Genomic DNA, 23,542 nt, shown 5'->3' on the forward strand with positions numbered 1-23,542 from the left:
AAAAAAATTAAATTTTACGTAAGTCTTGCTTATATCTTGTCTTTTTTGACAATGCCAGCTAATTAAGTTAGGGAGAAAATTGACATATTGACCAAAATAATAAGCTAATCAAAGACTTGAAACAAAGATGTTTATATTATCGAAAATATGATTAATAGCTGAAAATTAATATAAAAGTAAGAAGTGTTACTGTTGACCCCGTGACCCAACTTCTTTATTTTTTAACAACTTCATTTATTTTAAGTACCTTTAATTATTTTTTTTACTTTTTTTTTCTTATTTTACACTATGTAGGTGTACAAATTTTTGTAATACACGAATGCACAAATGTGCACTAGGTTCACCTGATGGAAAATTATCACCACAGTCATGGACACCTGCAACACCGGAAGGTAAATAAGGTAATTTATTATATGCCTTTATTATATTTTTTTATTATAATGTTAACTCTTTAACTTTAAGTTAGATTTAGTGAGCATTAGTATAAAAAATTTACGCTACTTTATTATCTCGATATTTTTTCAAACTTTTAAGCTTTTTAAAACATAAAACTTTTATTGACAGGTAGTCTGTATTATGAAATAAACTTATTTTTATAAAAAAAACACTTCTAATCGATTTCACATGCTTTAATTTCAAAAATAATATTACGAGGTAGCTAATTCCAGGTATGGTGACACATTGTTTTGTTGACTTCGGGACCGTCCCCATTCTATTTTAAAATTGTAATACTTTTAATATTTCAATTAAATCAAACTTTGTTTCCTAGCAAAAGTTATAGTTGTTATGTTTGACTATAACCTCCTATATTAATACAGTAGTGGTAAGGTGGCGCGTGAACAAGAGCGATTTTTTTTTTAAATATTATAATGAGGTATTGCAAAGCGTATACATATGACACGTGAAGGTGTCGGGACCTGACTGGATGCAGAAAATGAAGAATCGGCAAGAAGCCGACTTCCAGCAGTGGATAATGATTTGCCGAAGATAATGAATGGGGGGGGGAGGCTTTCGTCCAGCAGTGGACGGCAAAAGGCTGAAAAAAAAAAAAAATTAATGCATGCCGGATATGCATTGTTTACTAAATATTAATTGGTGTAAGGTACTTATTAATTTTATAAATCGGTAAATAATAATTATTATTCTTCTGTATGCAACATAAGTGATATATTTTATAATTAGTAATTACATATACAAATCGCTAGAATGTCTGTATTAACTAAAACTATAGTCTGTAAATTTTTTTTTTTATAGAATAAGAAGGTGGACGAGCATATGGGCCACCTGATGGTATGTGGCCACCAAACGCTCTAAGACATTGGCATTGTAAGAAATGTCAACCATCGCTTATAGCCAATGCGCCACCAACCTTGAGAACTAAGATTTTATGTCCCTTGTGCCTGTAATTACACTGGCTCACTCACCCTTCAAACCGGAACACAACAATATGAAGTATTGCTGTTTTGCGGTAGAATATCTGATGAGTGGGTGGTACCTACCCAAACGAGCTTGCACAAAGCCCTACCACTAGTGAATTTTGATATTACCATTAATTTCCAATACCAAATTAACATAAGAGAAGTGAACGCAAACAAAAATAACTTTGCCCTTGAATTCGTGTCGTTTCTTTCTTTAAAAAATATTTTTATGATTTTATGAATTCGAGAAAAAATGGTGTCTTGAATGCCGGCAAAATTATTATTAAAACTTTGGGAGTAAAATTAAAGTTTATATATATAATTATGTGGAATATTGTTGTGTTATAAATAATGATATAAACTAATCAATAACAGTTTGTATTGCATAATTTAGCAGAGCTATTAATAAAACTCTATGAAAATACATATTAATTTCAATTAATAACTTTTCATTATTTTTAAGTATTTTTTGATAAAATCTGGAAAAAGGGCGAGCACTCAACAAAAAGGGCGCTCTTCTAGATTTGGACCCGTGACTTAGTGCAAAAAACATCAGTGCTCTAAATCCATGCCATTTAACAAAACGAGATAATAATTAATAATAAAGTCCAAATAAAACAAAGATTGTCCTTAATAAAAATTCAAATTGTGTAAATAAAATATTTATTGGTAATTTATAGTTACATACAACATTTCATAAATCTTTTTAAAAATATTATACTCTGAACACATCAACAAATATATTTCTTGTGAAACTATTATCACAGAAAACTATACTTCACATGCATGATTTTCTTATTATTAACCTGTTCCTTTAAAAAAAATAAAAAACGCATTATACTAAGACCCCACATATAAATGCCTAAATAACTAATCACCATTTTAACTTACATAATTATTATTTTAACCTTTTAGTTATCCAGCTTCTAATTTAATTTTAATCGATTATAGTCAGATTTTAATTGATAAAATTATTCTTCCTTAATTTTAAAATAATTCGTTTAAATCTTTGACATATATGTTGTTGATTTTATAAAATATTATTTTCACATTAATAATTGCGATAGTAATTGATCAATAATTTGATTCACTTCAGTCTTCATTATAAGGAGCTTGATAATGAATAAAATTGTAATATTTCTATTCATAAAATAATAATAATATAAATTTTATTTTATTAAATATATCATATATTTTTATAATTAACTAATATATTTATTTGTAAAAATTCTTATCGAGACTACTTTATTTTTGCATATGGCAAAATAATTTTTAAAAGTTACAACTTGATAGTATAATTATCAATATTTGTACCATTGTCATGAAATCTCTCTGGAATGCAAACCACCTTTCACATTTAAAATACTAAAAAATGCATATTTTTTATAACTGTAAAAACATTAATTTCTTGATCGTTACAATAATCTACAAAATATATATAAACAATTTTTTTCTTATATTTAATAAAATATTTATAAAAAGAAAAATTATAGACACCAAAATAAATTTACAGTAAATTATTTAGTAATATTGTAAAGCCATTCCTAGGTTCTCATATAAAAAAAACATATTTTTATATATTTGGCTTAATTTTGACTAAATACAATCATTTAAGGCTCAGTTTAAGTTAAGATAATGCTCCATGCATTATCATGATGCATTATTTTAACAATACCCGCCAGTTTTTTTATTTTATAGAATAGGAAGGCGGACGAGCATATGGGCCACCTGATGGTAAGTGATCACTAACGCCCATAGACATAGGCATTGTAAGAAATGTTAACTTATATCACCAATGCGCCACCAACCTTGGGAACTAAGATGTTATGTCCCTTGTGCCTGTAATTACACTGGTTCTACTAATTCAATGCTTTTAATGATTAAATCGTGAATACAACATCATCAATCTGAATAACGCAAACTTACAAGTTAATTGAAAGCTGCTTCTAATTCTCTTCTTATATATAGATTCATTTAGTATAATAATTTATTATACAAATATATTTTCATTTATATAAATGTTGATATTTCATGCACGGTAATTATTTTTGTGGGGCAAAATGAGCCAGAGCATAATCGTGGTAGTACATCATGATAGCGAGGGGTTGTCCCAAAATAAGGGAACTCCATACAATGATATTGCCCCATCGAGCCCCAAGCTTCTTCTCAGCTACGCGGGATATCACAGACAGAGGAGGTTGGGCCATCATACCCAAAAACGCCCATATCCTAAACATTTGTAGCGGTACACTCACCTAGAATTAAAGTATAAAAAAATGTTATACATATATCAATTTAAAATTCCATAAGACAAAATTAATCTAATAATTTTCTCTACATTTTCGAATAGTTTGTTAATCAAACATTAAAAAATAGTACAGTCAGCGACACTATTAACTACACCGCCATCTTTTTCCGATTTTGGTATTTAAGCTTCAATTCAAATTCTGAATATGATAGTAGGTCCTTGCAAGCACTTTTGAATCATTTTACAATATTTGGCGGGCTCTTTTTAAAAGCTGAGATGGCCTAGTGGTTAGAACGCGTGAATCTTAACCGACGATCGTGGGTTCAAGCCCGGGCAAGCACCACTGAATTTTCATGTGCTTAATTTGTGATTATAATTCATCTCGTGCTTGACACTGAAGGAAAACATGATGAGGAAACCTGCATGTGTCTAATTTCATTGAAATTATGCCACATGTGTATTCTACCAACCCGCATTGGAACAGCGTGGTGGAATAAGCTCCAAACCTTCTCCTCAAAAGGGAGAGGAGGCCTTAGCCCAGCTGTGGGACATTAACAGGCTGTTACTGTTACTGTTTTAAAAGTAATGACTATTTATAAAAAAACATATATCATCCTACAGGGTCAGTAATAAATTAATTCAATTTTCTTTTTGTTGTAAATAAAATTTGATTGCCTTACCCAAACGGAATGAATAGGTACGTCAAAGCGTCAGATTTTTTGATATTTTATTTTCTACATAGAAATAGGAAAACTTGAAAAAAAAAAGCCAATATACTCACCAAGTATTCGTGAAAGAATGCCGATATAAAGAATACAACTATACTAGCAGCCCCTTTAGAATATCCTATCTCAGTCATAGGAATGTAAACATGTCTGACTGCCCATAAATGAACGGGCATGTTCCAGGTGCTCCAGAACACGGAGATGTTGTTCGCATTCCACCAGTCGCTGTAGAAGTTTCGGTCAGCGAAATGCAACAACTCTCCCATGAGGTTGAGGAACGAGTGGAAACTGAGGTAGAAGAAACACAACCAGATAAGATGATTGGGAACCTGGAAAAAAGTAATCAGACATTATATTTTCTCGCACACCAACAGTTTCTTCATTTCTTATGAATCTAATAAAGTTAAGAAGATATTTATGTAAAATATTTCATTGGTATATAGATTTACCACACGAATAATATACAAAATCGCGATTGCGTGTATTTTGCATAAAACAAAAAATATATTTAAAAAAAAATGCTTGTTGCATGCAGAAAAATGTTGAGCGAGAGTTGCAAAATAAAATACCAGTTGACTTAAACGTCTGGTTTTGTCACTTTGGACAAAGTACAAAGCTTTAATTGTTACTAGACCAATACCAAAACAAAAGACGATCGACTAAAAATAACTGTTTATATCGACGAAAAAATTTAATTTTGAACTCGACATGGAACGTTACGGCACCCTTAACTACAAACTATATTATATAATAACAGTATAGATAAAATATTTAAAAAGCCTAGAAATAAGAATTATTATGCTAGGAATTAAAAAAAGGAGACAATCAACGGCCAAAATCTTTTTCGAAAAAAGAACATTATTTGAATGAGTATTTTGTGGTAAACAGAAAAAATATTAAATAAATATATTATCCTAGTAAAGGAATATGTTTCTTAAAGAAATATTAATTTTAACTATAGCTATTGTTTTACATAATAGTACAGTCCCCTCTCCCCTGAATTCACGTAATCCAAATTATAACAACTACTTACGGCTAGTGAACGAGATGGTCCAGTGGTAAGAACGCGTGAATCTTAACCAATGATCGTGGGTTCAAGCCCAAGCAAACACCACTGACTTTTCATGTGCTTAATTTGTGATTATAATTCATCTCGTGGCTATACGGTGAAGGAAAACATCGTGAGGAAACCTGCATGTGTCGAATTTCACTGAAATTCTGCCACATGTGTATTCCACCAACCCACATTGGAGCAGCGTGGAATAAGCTCCATACCTTCTCCTCAAAAAGGGAGAAGAGGCCTTAGCCCAGCAGTGGGACATTCACAGGCTGTTACTTACGGCTAACTTCAACAGTCGTTCGGTCATCTTCACGAAGTCCATTTCCGAGAACGGATCCACGGCGTTTCTGACGGAAGGTATCATCCATTGCTGGAATAACGCCATTACTAAATTCATACCAAACACAACTTCTATGATTCTTTTTATTAAGAATCTTTTTCTAATTCTGAAACAAAATATGTACATATAAAAATATATATTTTGATATTCGAAAGTGTGTCATTTTAATAAGAGATGTTTTGTTCTTTAAGAACTAGAAAGAAACTAGATACAAAAATACTTGTCACCGTTTCTGTTTAGAAGACATAGACTACTTATTAAAATATATGTATATTTGCTAAAACATTACAACATTATTGAGACGTGATATGTGGGAGAGGCCTAATAAAGATGGCCCACTTTTCTAAAAGAACATTAACATAGTAGATTTGGAATCAAAAAATTATAACAACTAGTGTAATTGTCCCAATATGGTGTTGAAATATTTTGTTTGATTAAATTCCATACCAAATTCTGAAAAAAACTGTGCCTCCAGATTCATATAATACAAGTGTACATACTAAGCAATCTTACCGTGTAGTGCGTGGGAAATTCAATTCGTAGCAAAGTGTTGGTGCCAATAGGAAGTAAAAAAGATCTTTAAGAGTCAAATTATCCGGGTATTTTACTAAACCAGACAATGCAAAGTCGTTTTTCTCGTCTTCTAAAGTTTCTGAAGATAACACACACATGGATAAAATGATTTTATATACATATGGAAAAAATACTATCATTCAAAGCAAAATATAAAATAAGTAAAAAATAAAATAAAGTTAATTATAATTAAATATTAATAATAAGACATATGTTATAATATAAGTGAGTAAAACAAGACATTTAACCAAAATATTTGGAATTATTATCACAATGTTTTATTACAATAAAGCAGCTTTTAATCAATATTAAGAAGCAAAAAAAATATTGCTATTAAAAAAAGAAAAACAATATTTAATTAGATAGAGAACATGCAATATTGTAGACATTTTTGTTTTTTTTTTATTTTTTATTTTAATTAGAAACAAGAATCTTTACAAAATATTACGTGAAAATAGTTGATTTTTGTTTAGTTTTGTTGCTATTTTAATGTATTTAAATTCCATTATATCGAGAAAGGCAAAAAAATGTAATTGATGTGATATTTTTAAATAATACCACCAAAGTAAAACATATTAATCCTAATGGACGCAATTTCTTAATTAAACTAAGTTAACTTGTTTGAAAGAAATAAGATGACTATTTAAGATGAAAATGAAAAAGTAATATTTTAAATCCTGTAAAAATAGTTTTTTTTTTAATAAGACAATTATACCAGCAATACCTGGTATACCTGGTAAATGCCTTGCAGATAACCTTACAAAAGCCCAAGGTCACCAAGGTCATGTCAGGTAAGTCAGGGTCGAAACTGCGACTTTAACTTTGTAAACAGTAACAGGCTATGAATGTCCCGCCGCTGGGCTAACGCCTTCTTTCATTTTTTTGAGGAGAAGGTTTTGGAGCTTATTCCACCACACTGCTCCAATGTGGATTGGTGAAATACAAATGTGGCACAATTTCAGTAGAATTAGAGACATGCAGATTTCCTCGCGATGTTTTCCTTCACCGTCAAGCACGAAATTAATTATAACACAAATTAAACACATGAAAATTCAGTGGTGTTTGCCTGGATTTGAACCCACGATCATCGTTTAAGATTCACGCGTTCTTACAACTGGGCCATCTCGGCTCGCATTGACTTAATAGTCAATTATAATTAGTTAGTGATTATGAAATTATACAATGGATTAAAAACTTTTTTTTAATTACTGTTAAGGGACAATTGATTGACTATCTACTATTGATCTTGGGCGTATTTCCTACATATAGAGAAATCAAAGGCTATTAGTACAAGCGAACCAACCACCAAATATTACAAAATAGTTGAGAAACAAAAGCTGCAAAAAATACATAAAACTAAGTGCATATCTTGCTTTCTGTGCTGTATTTAACATCTCACTTACGCTCATGTTCAGCATTAACTAGTTCATCTGAAATAACAGTGTAGACATTGTAAAACTAAAATAATAGTTATAGGCATTTTACTCTACTCTATATTAACCTATTTGATTTTACAAGACTGTTCTACATAGAACAAATGACATCATTTCATACCCTTCTTTCGAAAATAAACAAAAACTTGAAACACACAACTATGTAGCTTTATTATTATTCACATTTTTTTGCTTATGATATTAAAGTTGATTTCCACTTTTTCTTTTATTACATACATTTTTATAGTAACACAATCAAATATTTTAGTAAGTGTCACCAAAATTTCCTAATATTGAAAAACTTTACATAATAATCCTTAAGCAAAATTAAGTAACTATATAATTAAAAAAACTATTACTTGTTTATGGTATACAGCATTAATAAGCCTAATAACTGTGAAAATAACTGTCTGTCTGTTGAATCATGACTAAACCAAATGTATTTTATAAAATGAATCAAACCTTATGTATTTTAATAATGCGATAGCTGGATACCTGGATAATGAATAAATCTTTATTTAACAGCAAAACTTTGATATGATGGATACTTACTCCAATTAGGTGCTGATAAACTTTGACGTCTTAATGTATTTTTATATTGTTTCCCCTTCATTCCTAGTCTGCACCAATGATTTGTTTGACAATAGCTCCACAATTTTAAGAAAAGAATTAAGTATATCATGCATACTGTTGTAATGCCAACTGAAATTATAACAATATAAAATTTTAAAAATAATTTTATAACTAATATAACTGTATATTAAAGAATATATTTTATAACTGTATATTAAAAACTGATTAAACAATGTGAGTTACAATATTTAATCAGTTTTTAATATACAAAGAAAATATCTTTATTTATATTTGTCATCTTATTATTATTGTTTTAAAAGCCATTGGTTTTTATTGCTAAGAAGAATGGATTATTAGTTTGTTACAAATGTATATTATTATTTATTCTTCATAAAGGTGTATGCTCATTTCACTTTTAAAAATGCTATTAGGCAGTTTGAGTATATACAAAATAGACTGTGGGAGAATTCATTGGCATAAGCTAGTTTAATACACAAATGTAATACAAACCAAAACTAAATTGTGTTCCCTTGAAGTACAAAATTATTACAGGTAAGCTTATCTCGGAAACAATATTTATTATTTGTAGACTTATTCCAAGCTTTTGTGATAGTATCTCCTGTAATTAAATAAAAATTGTTTTCTAAGTAATTTAATGAAATAATTATTAAGTGATGGTCTTACTTATAAATATTGTTTAGCAGGTGATTAGTTAACCAATGCTGTTTTATTCTTTTCTTCATTAATGACAGGAAAAGTGACATCAGTGTTTATAAAGATATGTTAGGAAACATTTATAAGTAAGGTCATTATTACTGATATAAAATTTTAAGAAATACAAGACAACTCACCACTGCTATAGCCTTTTCAATCAACAAACATATAACAGCCGGCACCACACTAACTGCAAACCAGTTGTTATTAGATATTGTATTTATCATTTCATATTGAATTCTAAGCAGATGGACGGAAGAAACTCGAAATTCTTTCAACTGGTGATGGAAGTTTCATTAATAGACAGAGACGGAGGATAAAAGGAGCCATATTGTCATGGCAATAAATCTGACATATATAAAAACAAATGTTGGTATATCTGTTTAAGATTGATAGATTCTGACAATGCTTAATCAATTACCATGAAAACTTGTATTTGTCACAGAGAGAGTACTTATACTATCTTCTTTATTGTGAAAAAGCTGAGATGGCTCAGTGGTCAGAATGCATGAATCTTAACCTAAGATCATTACTTCTCAAATAAAAAGAGGAGGCCGTAGCCCAGCAGGGGGTGTTCAGAGGCTATTACTGTTATTGTACCTTACTGCTAGATGATGCTGCAGCAAATCAAAGTCTATACTGTTTAATGGATATGATATTTGAAATAAATATACATGTTCTACATCTACCGGTGCTTGAGCATTTCTATAATGTTATACAATAATTAAATATATTCAAAATGAAGAAAAGTACTTTTTTAATTCCATTACGAATACTATTGGTATAATATATAGCAAGACACACATATTTGTTAAAACCTTGGGAACTAAGATATTATGTCCCTTGTTCCTGTAATTACACTGGCTCACCCTTCAAACCGTTACACAACCATAACAAGTACGGCTGTTTTGCGGTAGAATATCTGATGAGTGGGTGGTAGCTACCCAGACTGGTTTGCACAAAGCCCTACCACCAGTAATACCTACCCAGACGGGATGTATATATTGATACTTACAAATTAATAATATCACAGATGGATATTGGTGACTGTAACCCTCATTATGACCAGTCAAAACAACAATCCATTCAAATGGATTTACACGTATACCATATCTGTAAACAATATATTTTTTTAAATAGTGAATATTGATTACATACAAAATTTTATATTATATTATATTATTTATAATGTTTGTTCAATAATCTTACTTTAAAAAATTTTCAAGACACAACCGTAGTCCACCTATGGTTAACATAAGGAAACCCCAATTCACTAATCCGGTAAAATTTGTAAACTCCGAGCTCCATGAAAAAAGTGAATCCCTTGGTTTGTGGCAGCTGTAAAAAGATTTTTTTTCAAAGATATAGATTGTGTAAGCTTTTAATACTCAATGAAATTCCTTTTATGATTCACCAATATTTTGTCCTGTGTTAATGTTCAAAGTCTAATGATACAGTATTCTTATTAAAATTATTCAATTTTACTTACGGTTTGTCTACCTGAGATTTCCGCGCTTTTTTCTCTTTTTCGGTAATTTCTTCTGCTTTGGTAACGCTCTGAGCTCTCCTATACCGCACAGCATTTTCTTCTGCTTTATTAGACATTATAGTGCATCCACTTTCGTGACAAAACTAAAAAATGACTATAGCAATCAACAACAAAAATCACAGTAGTATATATTTTATCTTAATTGATATGCCGCCTTATCGACTTTATTTATATTATTACTCAACCGACCTAGCGTATTAATTTTATTCTTACCTTTTCCGATCAAAAATTTAGCACATGAAATTAAAAAATATATTATTGCACTTCATACACATCACATTAAAATATTAAATTTTGAACTTATTTAACAGCATTTATGTTAGGGTAATTTACTTATTACAAAATTTTCAATCAATCTCGCACAAAACACAATGACAGAAAACACAAAAATAAAGACTTCAAAGTTTAGAATAAATCAGAGCCGGCAATCAGTGTGCCCAGTTGCCCACTGCCCAGTACGAGTTTTTTTATGTATTCGATAGCGTTTACGTTAACTGCGATTTGTATGGAATTCCGATTATTGTCACTAGATGGCGCTATAGAATAGGTAAAAACTCACTAGGCACATAACATACATTCATCCAATTGCGACATTTGCGCCATCTGACAGGTGGCCAATAGGCCAATGACAATTAGAGCAAATATAATAAAATCTATTCATTTGAATTAGAGAATACACGTTAAGGTGGCTTCCCACGTGCGTGATATTACGGACAATCCCGCATCGAATTAGTTAGTTGGGTGATGAAGCCACTGCGACTCGATAAATAAAACAATAAAAGTGACATGTGAATTTAGCTATTTTAGAATTACAAAATGGCTCGAATCTCAAGAACGCACCGCTGGATGAGCTTGGATCTAGTGCGTTGCTGTCCGTGGTCGTTGGCCGTGCATGATACTCTTTGTACTTGAAAATAGAATATTTCTTAATGCAAAGTTACAAAACTTTGCGTTAAGAATATTTTATTTTCAACGTTACATGCACTCGAATTCTATCCAACTCAATAATTTTTTACTGCAAAAAAATTAATAATGAATACATAATTTCATTATGAAACTGGGTCAACTGACCAGCTAAATAAATAGGATAAATATTTAGTGAGTAGTTATTTGGTGGTCGAAGAATTAAAAAAATAGATATACGAAAGCTACACATACGTTTATTTCAGTAACATGAAACACATACTTCCCGAGTAGATTTTTTTGAACAAATATTTAATTAAGTAAAAATCTATTAAATGATAAAAAAAAAATATCATTATATTTGTCATTTTTTGATCGATAAGCAAAAGTGTTAGAGTGAAGAATTAGTAACTCATAGGACGTTTTACATAAACACACGTTTCATAGCAAGTTTGGAAATAAATTTGCTAGCGGTACTAACGTTTGTCAGCGGTAGGAGCGACTTGAAATTTCTTCATGGGATAGAAGGGTCGTTTCCAAGACACGTTTTTTCTCTTATTTACGGTATCAAAGTGTCATCCATGAAGTTTCATCCATGGTGACAACACAATTACGAAATTGATTAGAATCACACGGGAAAATTTTAATATTTGTGATCTATCCTGCAAAGACATTTTCCTCAAAAGTGCTCCTGTGACTTAGTTAAAATGGTTTGAATACAACCAAATGGTTAAGATCTCAGATAAATATTTTATGGTTATTCTTCTTGCTTCCAAAACCAAAATGTCAACCTTTTTAACAATTTCTTCCTTAACAGAGAGGGTAAAGACCGAATAGAATGCAGATCATATTTGCAGCTCTAATTATCCTTTAAATTCAGCAACTGTGTAAACAACTGAGAATGAATAGATGGTAAAGGGCATAACCCTTAAACATTTCCAACAAACCTTCATAGACATTTACTTACTCGCTTTTTTCCACATTGTAGTGTTTTTAACAACTTTTAGCAAACTTTTCGAAGTTGTATTATGCACATTGTACTATGATTTATGTTTCTCTGCACTTTAAGTACGATTTTAAAATTAAAAATTGAAGTAGGTTTGTTAATAAAGATACAAACTTTATTTACGGAGCATACTTTCAAATTTCATTATATTGGATTATTTTTTAAAAAGCAGTACGGTTACAGAATTCATATTCTCTCCACGCTTCTTTAATATACTATTTTTTCAAAAACCTTTTTTTTAATCTCGTTATAATCAAGTCTGAGCGTTGGGGCTAATAGTCTGTGCTATAAAATAATAATTAACAAACACAACGGCCGAGGAGGCGTAGACAGAGAGTTTCTCTGTCTACTTGAGGAGGACACTGTTTAAACCAGTGTTGTCAGTAGGCTGCAAAGTAAAGTGTAAACTAGGAAAATTATATTCTGAAGTCAATGCGGGTTATGGTTTATCTATGGTGCTGATTTAATGCTTAGCTCTGAATTCCTTTATGATACTGTAAAATCTGCCAAGACGAGATGGCTCAGTGGTAAGAACGCGTGAATCTTTACCGATGATCGTAGATTCAAACCCGGGCAGGCACCACTGAAGTTTTTCATGTGCTTAATTTGAGATTGTAATTTATCTCGTGCTTTTGGGTGAAGAAAAACATCGTGAGGAAACCTGCATGTGTTTAATTTCACTGAAATTCTGCCACATGTGTATTCCACCAACCCGCATTGGAGCAGCGTGGTGGAATAAGCTCCAAACCTTCTCCTCAAAAAGGGAGAGAAGGCCTTAGCCCAGCAGTGGGACAGTTACAAGCTGTTACTGTGTACTGTAAAGTCATTCATCCTTGGTTAAACTTATACGGGCATATCACCGAACGAGGAATCTCTGGTGATAAATAATAGTGGTCGTTTCTTATCCAGGCCTAATGTTGTCGTTGCTCTCTCATATCGCACATCGGTCGGTCACGCTTGTAGCGCGCCGTAATTTCAGAGGTAGAGGTGACATCCTTTGTGAATAACTATATAACGAGTGCTTAATCCAGGTCTTTAGTCGACGGTGGCTTCGAAATACTCAAGTAATAACCTATCGAAACTATAGTCTCTCCTTCCGACTAGGTAGACCGGAAGAGATAGCGATTATAAATTTAAAAAGATTTATTCGTCCAAGCAAGATGCAAGATTTGTAGAATGTGTTGCTAACGCTTACTTTTATTAGGTAGCCGGCTTTTAAGGGTTGACTTTATTCCACCTGTGCCTACTGCGATTACATAAGTTCATTATGTTCATTGTTAAATTTTTGCTTATTTTTATATTAGATTCTAACGATTCTAATTCAGTGAAAAGACAGAGAAACAACTCTTATAATAATTTCTATATTTACGATAACAACAGATAGTTTTAATTTTATAATCTGTTTTACTTTTCCTTTCACAAATGTCAGCAAGTTTAATTTGACAACTATCAATTGATATCAAAGGTCCATTTTGTGTCGACGGAAGTATGGGAGTGTAGTTATGTTGTTGCTAACGTAATGTTACGAGAATTTAAAAATCTATAAAATTAATGGGATAACCATTATTATTTAGAACCCTTTCCAGAATTACATATATAGTTAAATATGAAGATTTGGACATCAGAACATACTTTCAAGTATGTTATGACGCAACAGACACAAAGATACGTTGATAAAAATCTCAATAAGATTAATTGATTTAATTTATTATATTGTTGCAGCCACCCATGGGAAACTGTTGCACAAGCAGCATGGAGAAAATACCCTAACCCAATGAACCCAGCTGTTGTAGGGATTGATGTTGTTGATAGAAAGGTCGTTGACGGTATTTTACACACACATAGACTCGTCAGCTCAAAGTGGTTTTTTCCACGATGGGCACAAGCAGTAAGTTTCTTAAAATATATAATTGATTCTTTGTTTTGAATAACTGAAAACGAAAATTAATTAAAACTCCTAATATAACTGAACAATGTAAATTGGTTTCAGCTAATTGGCACAGCAAAGATTTGCTATGCCAGTGAAAAGTCGGAAGTGAATCCTAATGAGCGTGAAATGACGCTGAAAACAACAAATTTAACATTTTGTCATTACATTGCTGTTGATGAAACAGTTAAGTACACTCCTCATCCTTCTGATCCTGCTAAAACGCTTCTAACACAAGAAGCTGTAGTTACTGTACAAGTAAGTAATAAAATTGTAGTTATTAAATAAGTATCTTTTAATTAAACTTTTTGTTGCAAATTTAAAAAAGGTTTTAAGATGGTTCTTTTTTATCTTGAAGGTCATAGTAATGACTGATATGTTATCGCTTGACAGTAACAAATGATAAAAATAAAAGAATAACAATTACTGCTTCCTTTTTTGTAATGTCAAAAGCAAAGGTTTAACATATAATTGTAAAATTAAATTCACCTTGTGTATCAAAGTAAAACTAATAGTTATATACATCTGTGCAAATCACAATACTAATATAACACTTTGTACTAATCATTTGACAAAAAGATAAAATTTGGCAAAGATTTGCTGTAATTTTCTAATAATAGACATGTTAGTGTAGGTTTATATACTGATATAAAACTTAATGAGCTTTAAAAAAATGTACTATAAAGATGATGAACATTTGGTTTTGTCACAAACTAATATAAAAAATATTTTAATTAAATGAATAAAACTGATTATGTGTATGTAAGTGAAAATACATTTGACTTCAATTTTATCTTTATAATTTGCATTTGATCACTTTAAAAGCATTGATTTATCACTTAGTACTGTATCCTGTGTACTGTGTGTGTATTCTAATTTGATATTTATTCTTTGTTTTAAATTGTATCTAAAAATAATTGACTTATATAAGTATATAGCTATGGAATGTGTGCAAGGACTTTGTTCTTTTGATTATACAATTATACAATGTGCCTGTCAATATTTTACGTGTGTACATTTATGAGACTGGATCATTAGGGAAACTGTTGCATAGCATTATTTATAACAATAATGAGTAGTTTAAAGTAATGTTTTTATGCAGACTATAAATATATATATTTTTTAATTTACATAATAGGAATTAATATATCTTAATAAATTTAAATATATGTATTACAGTCATCTGTTTATAGCTTAAATGTATTTTAAAAATAGGCTAAACAAGTAATTAATTTAGTTGTAAAGTAGAAAAGGTAAAGTAAGGTTGGTAAAGTGGGGCTTAAAAATTATCGAAATTTAGTATATCATATGAATAACATATTTTATGTATGTTCCATTACTATTTTTACTATATAAATATATATATATTAAAGTGTAATTAAATAAATTACTATATTACTTTATGATATGACATGCAATAAATTTCTAAATACTATTACCATTATATTGCTACTTCTTTCAGGGTGTGCCACTAAGTAGCTACATGGAAGATTTGCTGACAAATAAAATTTCCTTGAATGCAGGAAAAGGTCGTCAAGCAATTGAGTGGGTCATAGGAAAATTAGACTCCGAGATAAAGGAATTAGCAAATACAGCCTGCAAAAGCACAGATGAACTTCTATCACAGACAAAAAAGTCATTAGATGACATCACAATTACAGCAAGAAGATCCATGGATGATATATCAACTAAAGCTAAAAGATCTTTAGATGATATAGAAAAATTTAGAAAGTCAAATGCTAATCAACGAAGCTGAAAAGAGGAGTGATTTCAACTATGACCATTAGGGGACTTAGGTTTATTGACAATTATTATTCATTACAACACAATATTTTGTAGAAAAGTTTCAACTTAACTTTTCACATATGATGAGTTCTACAAAAACTGTCCCTTATGATGATAATGTTTAATTGATATGATAGCAATGTTTTCATTATAGTGAGGAATGTATTATTATTAATTTATTAAATGTATGTATGTATTAGTAAAATAATTGTGTTTTTATCAATGTGTAGTATTATTGTTAAAAGCATTTGTCATTTGGAATAGTCTAGTTTATTAACTTGCATTTTATGTACATATAAAATTGAGATGCATTTTCTGTATTTCTATGTCAGTTGTGCTGCTTTACACCATGAAAAAAGTGATTTATAGCAAAAGAAAGCTTTTTATTTGAATTACTAGATCTAATTTGAATGTTCAATGTTTTATTTAGTGAATTATATATGTTCTTAATCAATACTCGGTTACCATTAAATTTTGTTAATGATTTATAATAAATTGATTTAAATTAAAGTATGAATACAATGTATTTTTATATGTTACAATAGACAATGTCAAAACATTCTCAACTTATAATTTATAAGCAAAAATATCAATTCCATGTAACATTTCTCACTATATATCATTGTATATTTCTATTTAATAAAATAAATTTTTGTTTACTGGCAGACTTATAATCTTTTATTAACCCCATTAATTAGAGAATTTATTATAAGAATCATTGTTCTTTAAAATCTTATTAACAAAATTTTATAAAGAGAAATTTTATTTTGAAACAAATATGAACAATGAAGTTCTGAGAAAGTTAACAAAAGAAAAAGCAACCAAAATTGTGTATTATCGTCCTACCTGTATTGTTTTAGTTCTCTAACGTTTGACAAAAAGGAATTCATTTTTTATTCAATGATAAAGGTTGTATTAAGCCTAACTCTGAGAGACACTACTACAGACAGTACACTCGACATATTAGCCAAGTAATGTTGTTATGTAGTGTAAATTTATACATATAAACTCTTCCTAAAAGTATTAACAGCTAAACTTCAAAGTGCAGTCAACATAAAACACAGATATTATGATGGACAATTAAATCAAAATTGATTAAAAAACAAACAAGAAAATTTTAAATGCTTTATTAGGACAATGATTAATAAAAGAAATTTACTCTTACTACCTTTCACTTACACATTCACATAATTATCATCATATTTCAAAACCTTCATGTTACTGTTACTTATTGAGTGCTTGTTCCAGATGATGTCATATTACCATTTATGACACCTACTGTTGTTCTATTTCCTGCAGCTAAGTGAGATGCTTTGTGTCTTTCTAGTTCATTTACCCAAGAGCGTACATGTTCTAAACGATGCCAAGCCATCTGTAATACTTTTTGTGAAGCATAACCTGAACCTTCATGTGGTTGGCCAGTGGACACTTGTGTCAAATAATTGATTTGATCACTTAGTTTAGACTCAACCTGACTTAAAGTCCTGAGAAATTGAGAAGTATTACTCTCAGCTTGTTTCTGACTTGATCTTTCTTTACCTAACTCCAATAATGCTTGAGCTGGAAAGAGAAAAATATAATTACCACGTAAATTACATAAAATAAACAAATCATGTAAGTTTACAAACCTGCACATTGCAAACATGTAATGATGTCTTTTTCTATGTCATCAAGAACTTGAATCCTTTCTATTGGGCCTGCCATATCTTAGATAGTCACTTTTTTATTTTTATTCAAACAATGAAAAATTGTAACTTATAGTATGTAATTAATACTTGATTTATGTAAACTTTGTGCAATTTTGTCGTTATATGGGTTCTTTTATGTATTCTAACCAATTTTAAATAATGATTAACTCGATTAATAATAGGGAGCAAGAATAGAATAAATATTAAATAATTAGTATTTGAATTTTAGCATACGGTAGGAAAAAATAACATTATTTAGATGTTAGATGTAAATTGTCAATTAATATTTGACACTTTTGAAACCGTAAACCACAGACCACAAAATTGAAAATTAAGCTCTTTCATGTTAGTCTTATAATTATATTATCATTGATAGTACCTATCAATTTACTTTTATAACTATGTTAGCGTAAACTATATATTTCGAAAAAAATAAATAGAATAATAATTATTTTGAGACATAACTAAACTATTAAAGATTACTGTCGCAATGTACAGCACGCTAGTTACAATGGGGTTTTAAGGACACTCAGAGTATACCTGCAGATTCACATTGTCAGAATCCCGAGCGCGGTACCAAAATGTCACAATCGCAGTACGTTGGTAGATTCATTATAGTGCGGTATGCGTTATTATACTGCACTTTGACGCTAATACTCACTCACTCGCTTTACCTTATTAATTACTGTCGTTATAGTATAATCGTGATTGATATTTGCATATTGTATAGTAATCGTTAATCATTAATCTGATTATATTTTGTCTAAGTCTGGATTTCAAGGACTTTATATAGTAACATTTAATTTCTAGTTGCCCCTGTAACATCCGAGACTAGGACTGAATTTGATTTTTGCAAGACTTTTATAATATTTCTCATGCTGATGTAACCTTACTTCAACTTTCAACTTTTTTGTTTCAACTTTAAAGATAATATAAGCTATAATAAATATAATATAGAATTTAAAATGTCTAACCTTTTGACTGAACCTATATACAATTGTACATCTATATCGATGTTATCAATTAATTTGAAAATCGAAATCAAAAGTTAATATTAAGTACCATGGAAATATTTTTTCATGCAATATTGGATGTATGTTAAACTAGCGCAATTAACTATTTAATACATACATTCCTAATATATTTAATTTGCCGAGACGAGGGCAACAAACATATGTTACTAAATTCATGTTTTATTAAATTCTTTACAATAACATGTACAAAAATATACGGCATTACGTACTGATTAGAGTGAAACAATGCCATGTTTTCTTTTTTTGAAATCAATATTAATCAATGTTCACTAAGACAGGAATTATTGTTAAATAAATAAGCAAAGTTGATAAGAACTACTGTATAAAATATCGATCTTACTATTTTACTATACGAAGCATACAGTCTGTGTCGTCAAAGTGACTTTTTTCGTAGCAACACTATTTGCATATTTTTATGTGGCATTTATTTCTAGTGCAACGTCAAACGTCTTTGACTCGGCCATTTTTGTTGCGATAGTCGTCAGACATGGTAGGTTAACACGTTTTTGAATCTTGAATTATCTTTGCAATCATAATTATATTTTCCTTAATTACTGTTGATTTAATTAGTGATGTATATAAATATTTTTAAGATTAATAAATCGAAGAAAGTTTTAATTTTGCTTGAATATAAAATGATGATACAAAAATATACAATTTTATACGGTTAGAACCTGAACTAAAATGAAGATTGTACTAGGGCGGACTGATTAATGCTATATAAATAATTTTGTGTGTGTTCACATATCAACGCATACTCATACCAGAATTACGTGTTTTTCAGTCGCATAGGAAATTCTCGGCGCCTCGCCATGGATCTATGGGATTCTATCCCAAGAAGAGATCCCGTCGTCATCGTGGTAAGGTGAAGGCTTTCCCCAAAGATGACTCCAGCAAGCCTGTGCATCTTACTGCTTTCATCGGCTATAAAGCTGGTATGACCCACGTGGTCCGTGAACCTGACCGTCCTGGTTCAAGTAAGTATCCATTAATACTTAATGTTTTCACCATGCGTGGATACTGTTTAACAGCTGCTTAATACTTTAACTTGTAATTTTTTAGAGATCAACAAGAAAGAAATCGTAGAAGCTGTAACCATCATTGAAACTCCACCCATGGTCTGTGTTGGTGTTGTTGGTTACATTGAGACACCACACGGTCTACGCGCGTTATTGACCGTATGGGCTGAACATATGTCCGAAGACTGCCGCCGTCGCTTCTACAAGAACTGGTATGCGTGTTATAGTAAAATATTTTTATATTATTATATCTTATATCAATATCTAATTTCTACGATTAAAGCTCTCCTCTCATCAGATGAGGGTTTATTTGTAAATATGCAATGTGCATATTGTTACCAAGTGGTCTCCGCTCAATGAAGAGGCCACGTGGTTTTTCTTACAGCAGCTCTATACCTTTGTCCTCCGATTAGGTATAAGTGCAAGAAGAAGGCTTTCACTAAGTCAAGCAAGAAATGGCAGGATGAACTTGGGCGCAAGTCCATTGAAAAGGACTTCAAAAAGATGATTCGTTACTGCAGTGTTGTGAGAATTATTGCACACACTCAAATGAAACTTCTTAAGCAGAGACAAAAGAAGGCCCATATTATGGAAATCCAAGTGAATGGTGGTACCATTGAGGACAAAGTTAAATGGGCTAGAGAACACCTTGAGAAGCCCATTCCAATTGATTCTGTCTTTACTCAGGATGAGATGATTGATTGTATCGGTGTTACCAAGGGTAAAGGATACAAAGGTAACTGTTAAAATATTAAACAATTATTAATTTGTATAATTCATTTGTAATATTTTCTTGGTTATTAATTTTTCTTGTTATATAGGTGTAACATCACGTTGGCATACTAAGAAGCTTCCTCGTAAGACGCACAAGGGTCTGCGTAAAGTTGCCTGTATTGGAGCATGGCATCCTTCAAGAGTATCGTTCACTGTTGCCCGTGCTGGTCAAAAGGGCTATCATCATCGTACTGAAATGAACAAAAAGATTTACAGAATTGGACAAGGTAAGAAGTAACTTATGTTTTTGAGGCTCAATATGAAATTAATCACATTTGAGGTTTTGATATGCTATTTTTAACAATATCAAATTTTAAACTCAAATATTGTTCTTTTCAGGAATCCATACTAAGGATGGCAAAGTTATTAAGAACAATGCTTCCACTGAATACGATTTGTCTGAGAAATCTATTACTCCAATGGGAGGTTTCCCTCATTATGGTGAAGTCAATAATGATTTCATCATGATTAAGGGTTGTTGCATGGGACCAAAAAAGCGTGTCATCACTTTAAGAAAAGTAAGTTTATTTTATTTAAAATTCCTAAAAATGTTAAATTAAATTATGATTATTTTTGTGCTACTTGTTTCTGGCTGAATAATGTACTTACAGATGCTTATAATAATATTAATAGACAATTCAATTTATTATTTTAACTTAAATGAATTAAATTATTTCATATATTATAGCAATGCAAAGTTAGGTTTTTTTTATTTTTTTATTTTTATAGAATAGGAAGGTGGACGAGCATTTGGGCCACCTGATGGTAAGTGGTCACCAAACGCCCTTCGACATTGGCATTGTAAGAAATGTCAACCATCGCTTATAGTCAATGCGCCACCAACCTTGGGAACTAAGATTTTATGTCCCTTATGCCTGTAATTACACTGGCTCACTCACCCTTCAAACCGGAACACAACAATATCAAGTATTGCTGTTTTGCGGTAGAATATCTGATGAGTGGGTGGTACCTACCCAGACGAGCTTGCACAAAGCCCTACCACCAGTAAAGGTTTAACTGTGTATTACATTTTGAGAACAAGACTGTAAATATATGTATAATTACTGTTGGTATGGCTTTACATGCAAGCCCGTCAGGGTAGGTACCACCCACTCATCAGATATTCTAGCAGCAGTACTTGTTATTGTTGTGTTTCGGTTTGAAGGATGAGTGAGTCAGTGTAATTAGATTTATTAAATTACAGGCACTAGAGACGTAACATCTTAGTTCCCAAGGTTGGTGGCGCATTGGCGATGCCAATGTCTATGAGCGTTTGTGACCACTTACCATCAGGTGGTCCCATATGCTTGTCTGCTGACCTACACTGTAAAAAAAAAGTGTTTGCAGATCAGGCTTATAACTTTCTAAAACTATTGTATATGGGGATATCTTGCATTACATGTAGTGACCACTCAATGTGTTTTGATGAAATAATTTAGTGTATTACGTCCCATATTTGTATTATTTTGTGCTGATCTAGGTCATGTTTGGCTACAATTAATTAACTAGGTGTAACTAAATCAGGCCTCTAATTAATTATACTTTTTTACTAATTATTTACAGATAAATATGATTAATTTATCCATCATTTAATTTATTACCCCAAGTATTAATTTCGATATTTTCTATTTCAGTCCTTGCGTGTGCACACAAAGAGAGCAGCACTTGAAAAGATTAACCTTAAGTTCATCGATACATCATCCAAATTCGGTCATGGACGCTTCCAGACACCAGCTGACAAGGCTGCATTCATGGGTACTCTTAAAAAGGACCGTATTCGCGAAGAGGCCGCCGCCACAGCTGCTCCAGCCGCAGCTCAGTCTTAGTGTTATTGACACATTAAACTGATTTAAAAATCTTTTGAGTTTTTACTACCTCTTGCTTGTAAACACTATACTTGGGATAAAAGAAAAACATTTGAAATTTAGCTCATTTCGAGTTTTTAAACTTCTAATTACTAGTAAAATGTTTAAGTTCATTTGATTAAAATTGTATTATGGGCACCCTAGTGTTAGTACATTCGTATACCAAAAATCGCAACACCATTGATTTTTAATAAGATTGTTACCTAAAATTAATCTAAAATGAAATCACTTGTCTTAAAAAATATTGTAGAATTGAGCTGTAAAAGGTTCATCGATATTGGATTCTACTCCATATCGTATTCTTCATAATCTATTTCATACCATCAGCCTGTGAATATCCTACTGCTGTGCTTAAGGCCTCCCTCTTTTGGAAGTTTGGAGCTTATTCCCCCACGCTGTTCCATTGAGGACTGGTACAATGACACTTTGCTAAATTTCATTGAAATATGACACACGCAGGTCACGATGCGTCACACATCAACGTCACGGTAGCATGCGAAAACGATCCCGTGGCGCTCCTCGTTAAGACTGAAACGGTACCGCCGTTTTTTAGTGGGTATTCCGATGCTCGGGACGCACTCGGCGTGTTGTACATCGGCGAGCCCCACATACCCCCCCCACTGTTCCCGTGGGGGAAACGCGTTTTTCCAGCGTTTAGAAAAAAAAGGTTTCCTCACGATGTTTTCCTTCATTGTTAAGCACGAAATGATTATAAATACACATAATTATAAAGCACGTAGAAACTCAGTGGTGCTTACCCGGGTTTGATCCCGCGATCATCGGTTAAGATTCACGAGTTTTGACCACTAGGCTATCTCGTTTTGTTGTAATTTTTTTATTAAAAAAAATTCCTATTGAATAAATAGGTACATATGTATTGTTTCCCGACTGTTCTGAATCGTCATACA

The 23,542-nt window shown here is 31.3% G+C and overlaps 4 protein-coding genes and 1 non-coding gene across 7 annotated transcripts; 3 read left to right on the top strand and 2 right to left on the bottom strand.

Annotated features, from left to right (window-relative positions):
- Positions 1 to 2,066: 2,066 nt before the first annotated feature.
- Positions 2,067 to 11,091, bottom strand: LOC126781439 (diacylglycerol O-acyltransferase 1). 2 transcript variants are annotated; one of them, XM_050506425.1, is made up of 12 exons: positions 10,847 to 11,091; positions 10,574 to 10,716; positions 10,294 to 10,422; positions 10,100 to 10,197; positions 9,222 to 9,274; positions 8,881 to 8,989; positions 8,350 to 8,499; positions 7,768 to 7,794; positions 6,305 to 6,443; positions 5,732 to 5,897; positions 4,448 to 4,720; positions 2,067 to 3,673 (listed from the first exon to the last, which is right to left on the bottom strand). In XM_050506425.1, the coding sequence occupies exons 2-12, from the start codon at positions 10,687 to 10,689 to the stop codon at positions 3,461 to 3,463; spliced, it is 1,473 nt and encodes a 490-aa protein (XP_050362382.1). In that variant the 5' UTR covers positions 10,690 to 10,716; positions 10,847 to 11,091; the 3' UTR covers positions 2,067 to 3,460. The 2 variants fall into 2 exon arrangements, with proteins under 2 accessions (XP_050362382.1, XP_050362383.1); XM_050506426.1 differs by lacking the exon at positions 7,768 to 7,794 and having other exon boundaries at positions 10,847 to 11,090.
- Positions 11,092 to 13,981: 2,890 nt separating this feature from the next.
- Positions 13,982 to 16,921, top strand: LOC126781454 (protein slowmo). 2 transcript variants are annotated; one of them, XM_050506445.1, is made up of 5 exons: positions 13,982 to 14,180; positions 14,265 to 14,430; positions 14,533 to 14,727; positions 15,932 to 16,104; positions 16,138 to 16,921. In XM_050506445.1, exons 1-5 carry the CDS (start codon positions 14,149 to 14,151, stop codon positions 16,223 to 16,225), a joined length of 654 nt encoding a protein of 217 aa, XP_050362402.1. In that variant the 5' UTR covers positions 13,982 to 14,148; the 3' UTR covers positions 16,226 to 16,921. The 2 variants fall into 2 exon arrangements, with proteins under 2 accessions (XP_050362402.1, XP_050362400.1); XM_050506443.1 differs by having other exon boundaries at positions 15,932 to 16,921.
- Positions 16,922 to 17,365: 444 nt separating this feature from the next.
- On the bottom strand, positions 17,366 to 18,196 carry LOC126781459 (mediator of RNA polymerase II transcription subunit 11). The gene is made up of 2 exons (XM_050506451.1): positions 17,883 to 18,196; positions 17,366 to 17,814 (listed from the first exon to the last, which is right to left on the bottom strand). The coding sequence occupies exons 1-2, from the start codon at positions 17,956 to 17,958 to the stop codon at positions 17,483 to 17,485; spliced, it is 408 nt and encodes a 135-aa protein (XP_050362408.1). The 5' UTR covers positions 17,959 to 18,196; the 3' UTR covers positions 17,366 to 17,482.
- Positions 18,197 to 19,366: 1,170 nt separating this feature from the next.
- On the top strand, positions 19,367 to 22,627 carry LOC126781442 (60S ribosomal protein L3). The gene is made up of 7 exons (XM_050506429.1): positions 19,367 to 19,466; positions 19,761 to 19,953; positions 20,039 to 20,207; positions 20,409 to 20,731; positions 20,817 to 20,996; positions 21,109 to 21,287; positions 22,404 to 22,627. Exons 1-7 carry the CDS (start codon positions 19,464 to 19,466, stop codon positions 22,593 to 22,595), a joined length of 1,239 nt encoding a protein of 412 aa, XP_050362386.1. The 5' UTR covers positions 19,367 to 19,463; the 3' UTR covers positions 22,596 to 22,627.
- On the top strand, positions 19,612 to 19,690 carry LOC126781475 (small nucleolar RNA U43). The gene has a single exon (XR_007670642.1). It is a non-coding gene; the product is annotated as a small nucleolar RNA U43 (small nucleolar RNA).
- Positions 22,628 to 23,542: the final 915 nt, after the last annotated feature.

The sequence above is a fragment of the Nymphalis io genome, chromosome 3 (assembly GCF_905147045.1).
Source record: "Nymphalis io chromosome 3, ilAglIoxx1.1, whole genome shotgun sequence".
In the NCBI taxonomy this organism is placed as follows: Eukaryota; Metazoa; Arthropoda; class Insecta; order Lepidoptera; family Nymphalidae; genus Nymphalis; species Nymphalis io.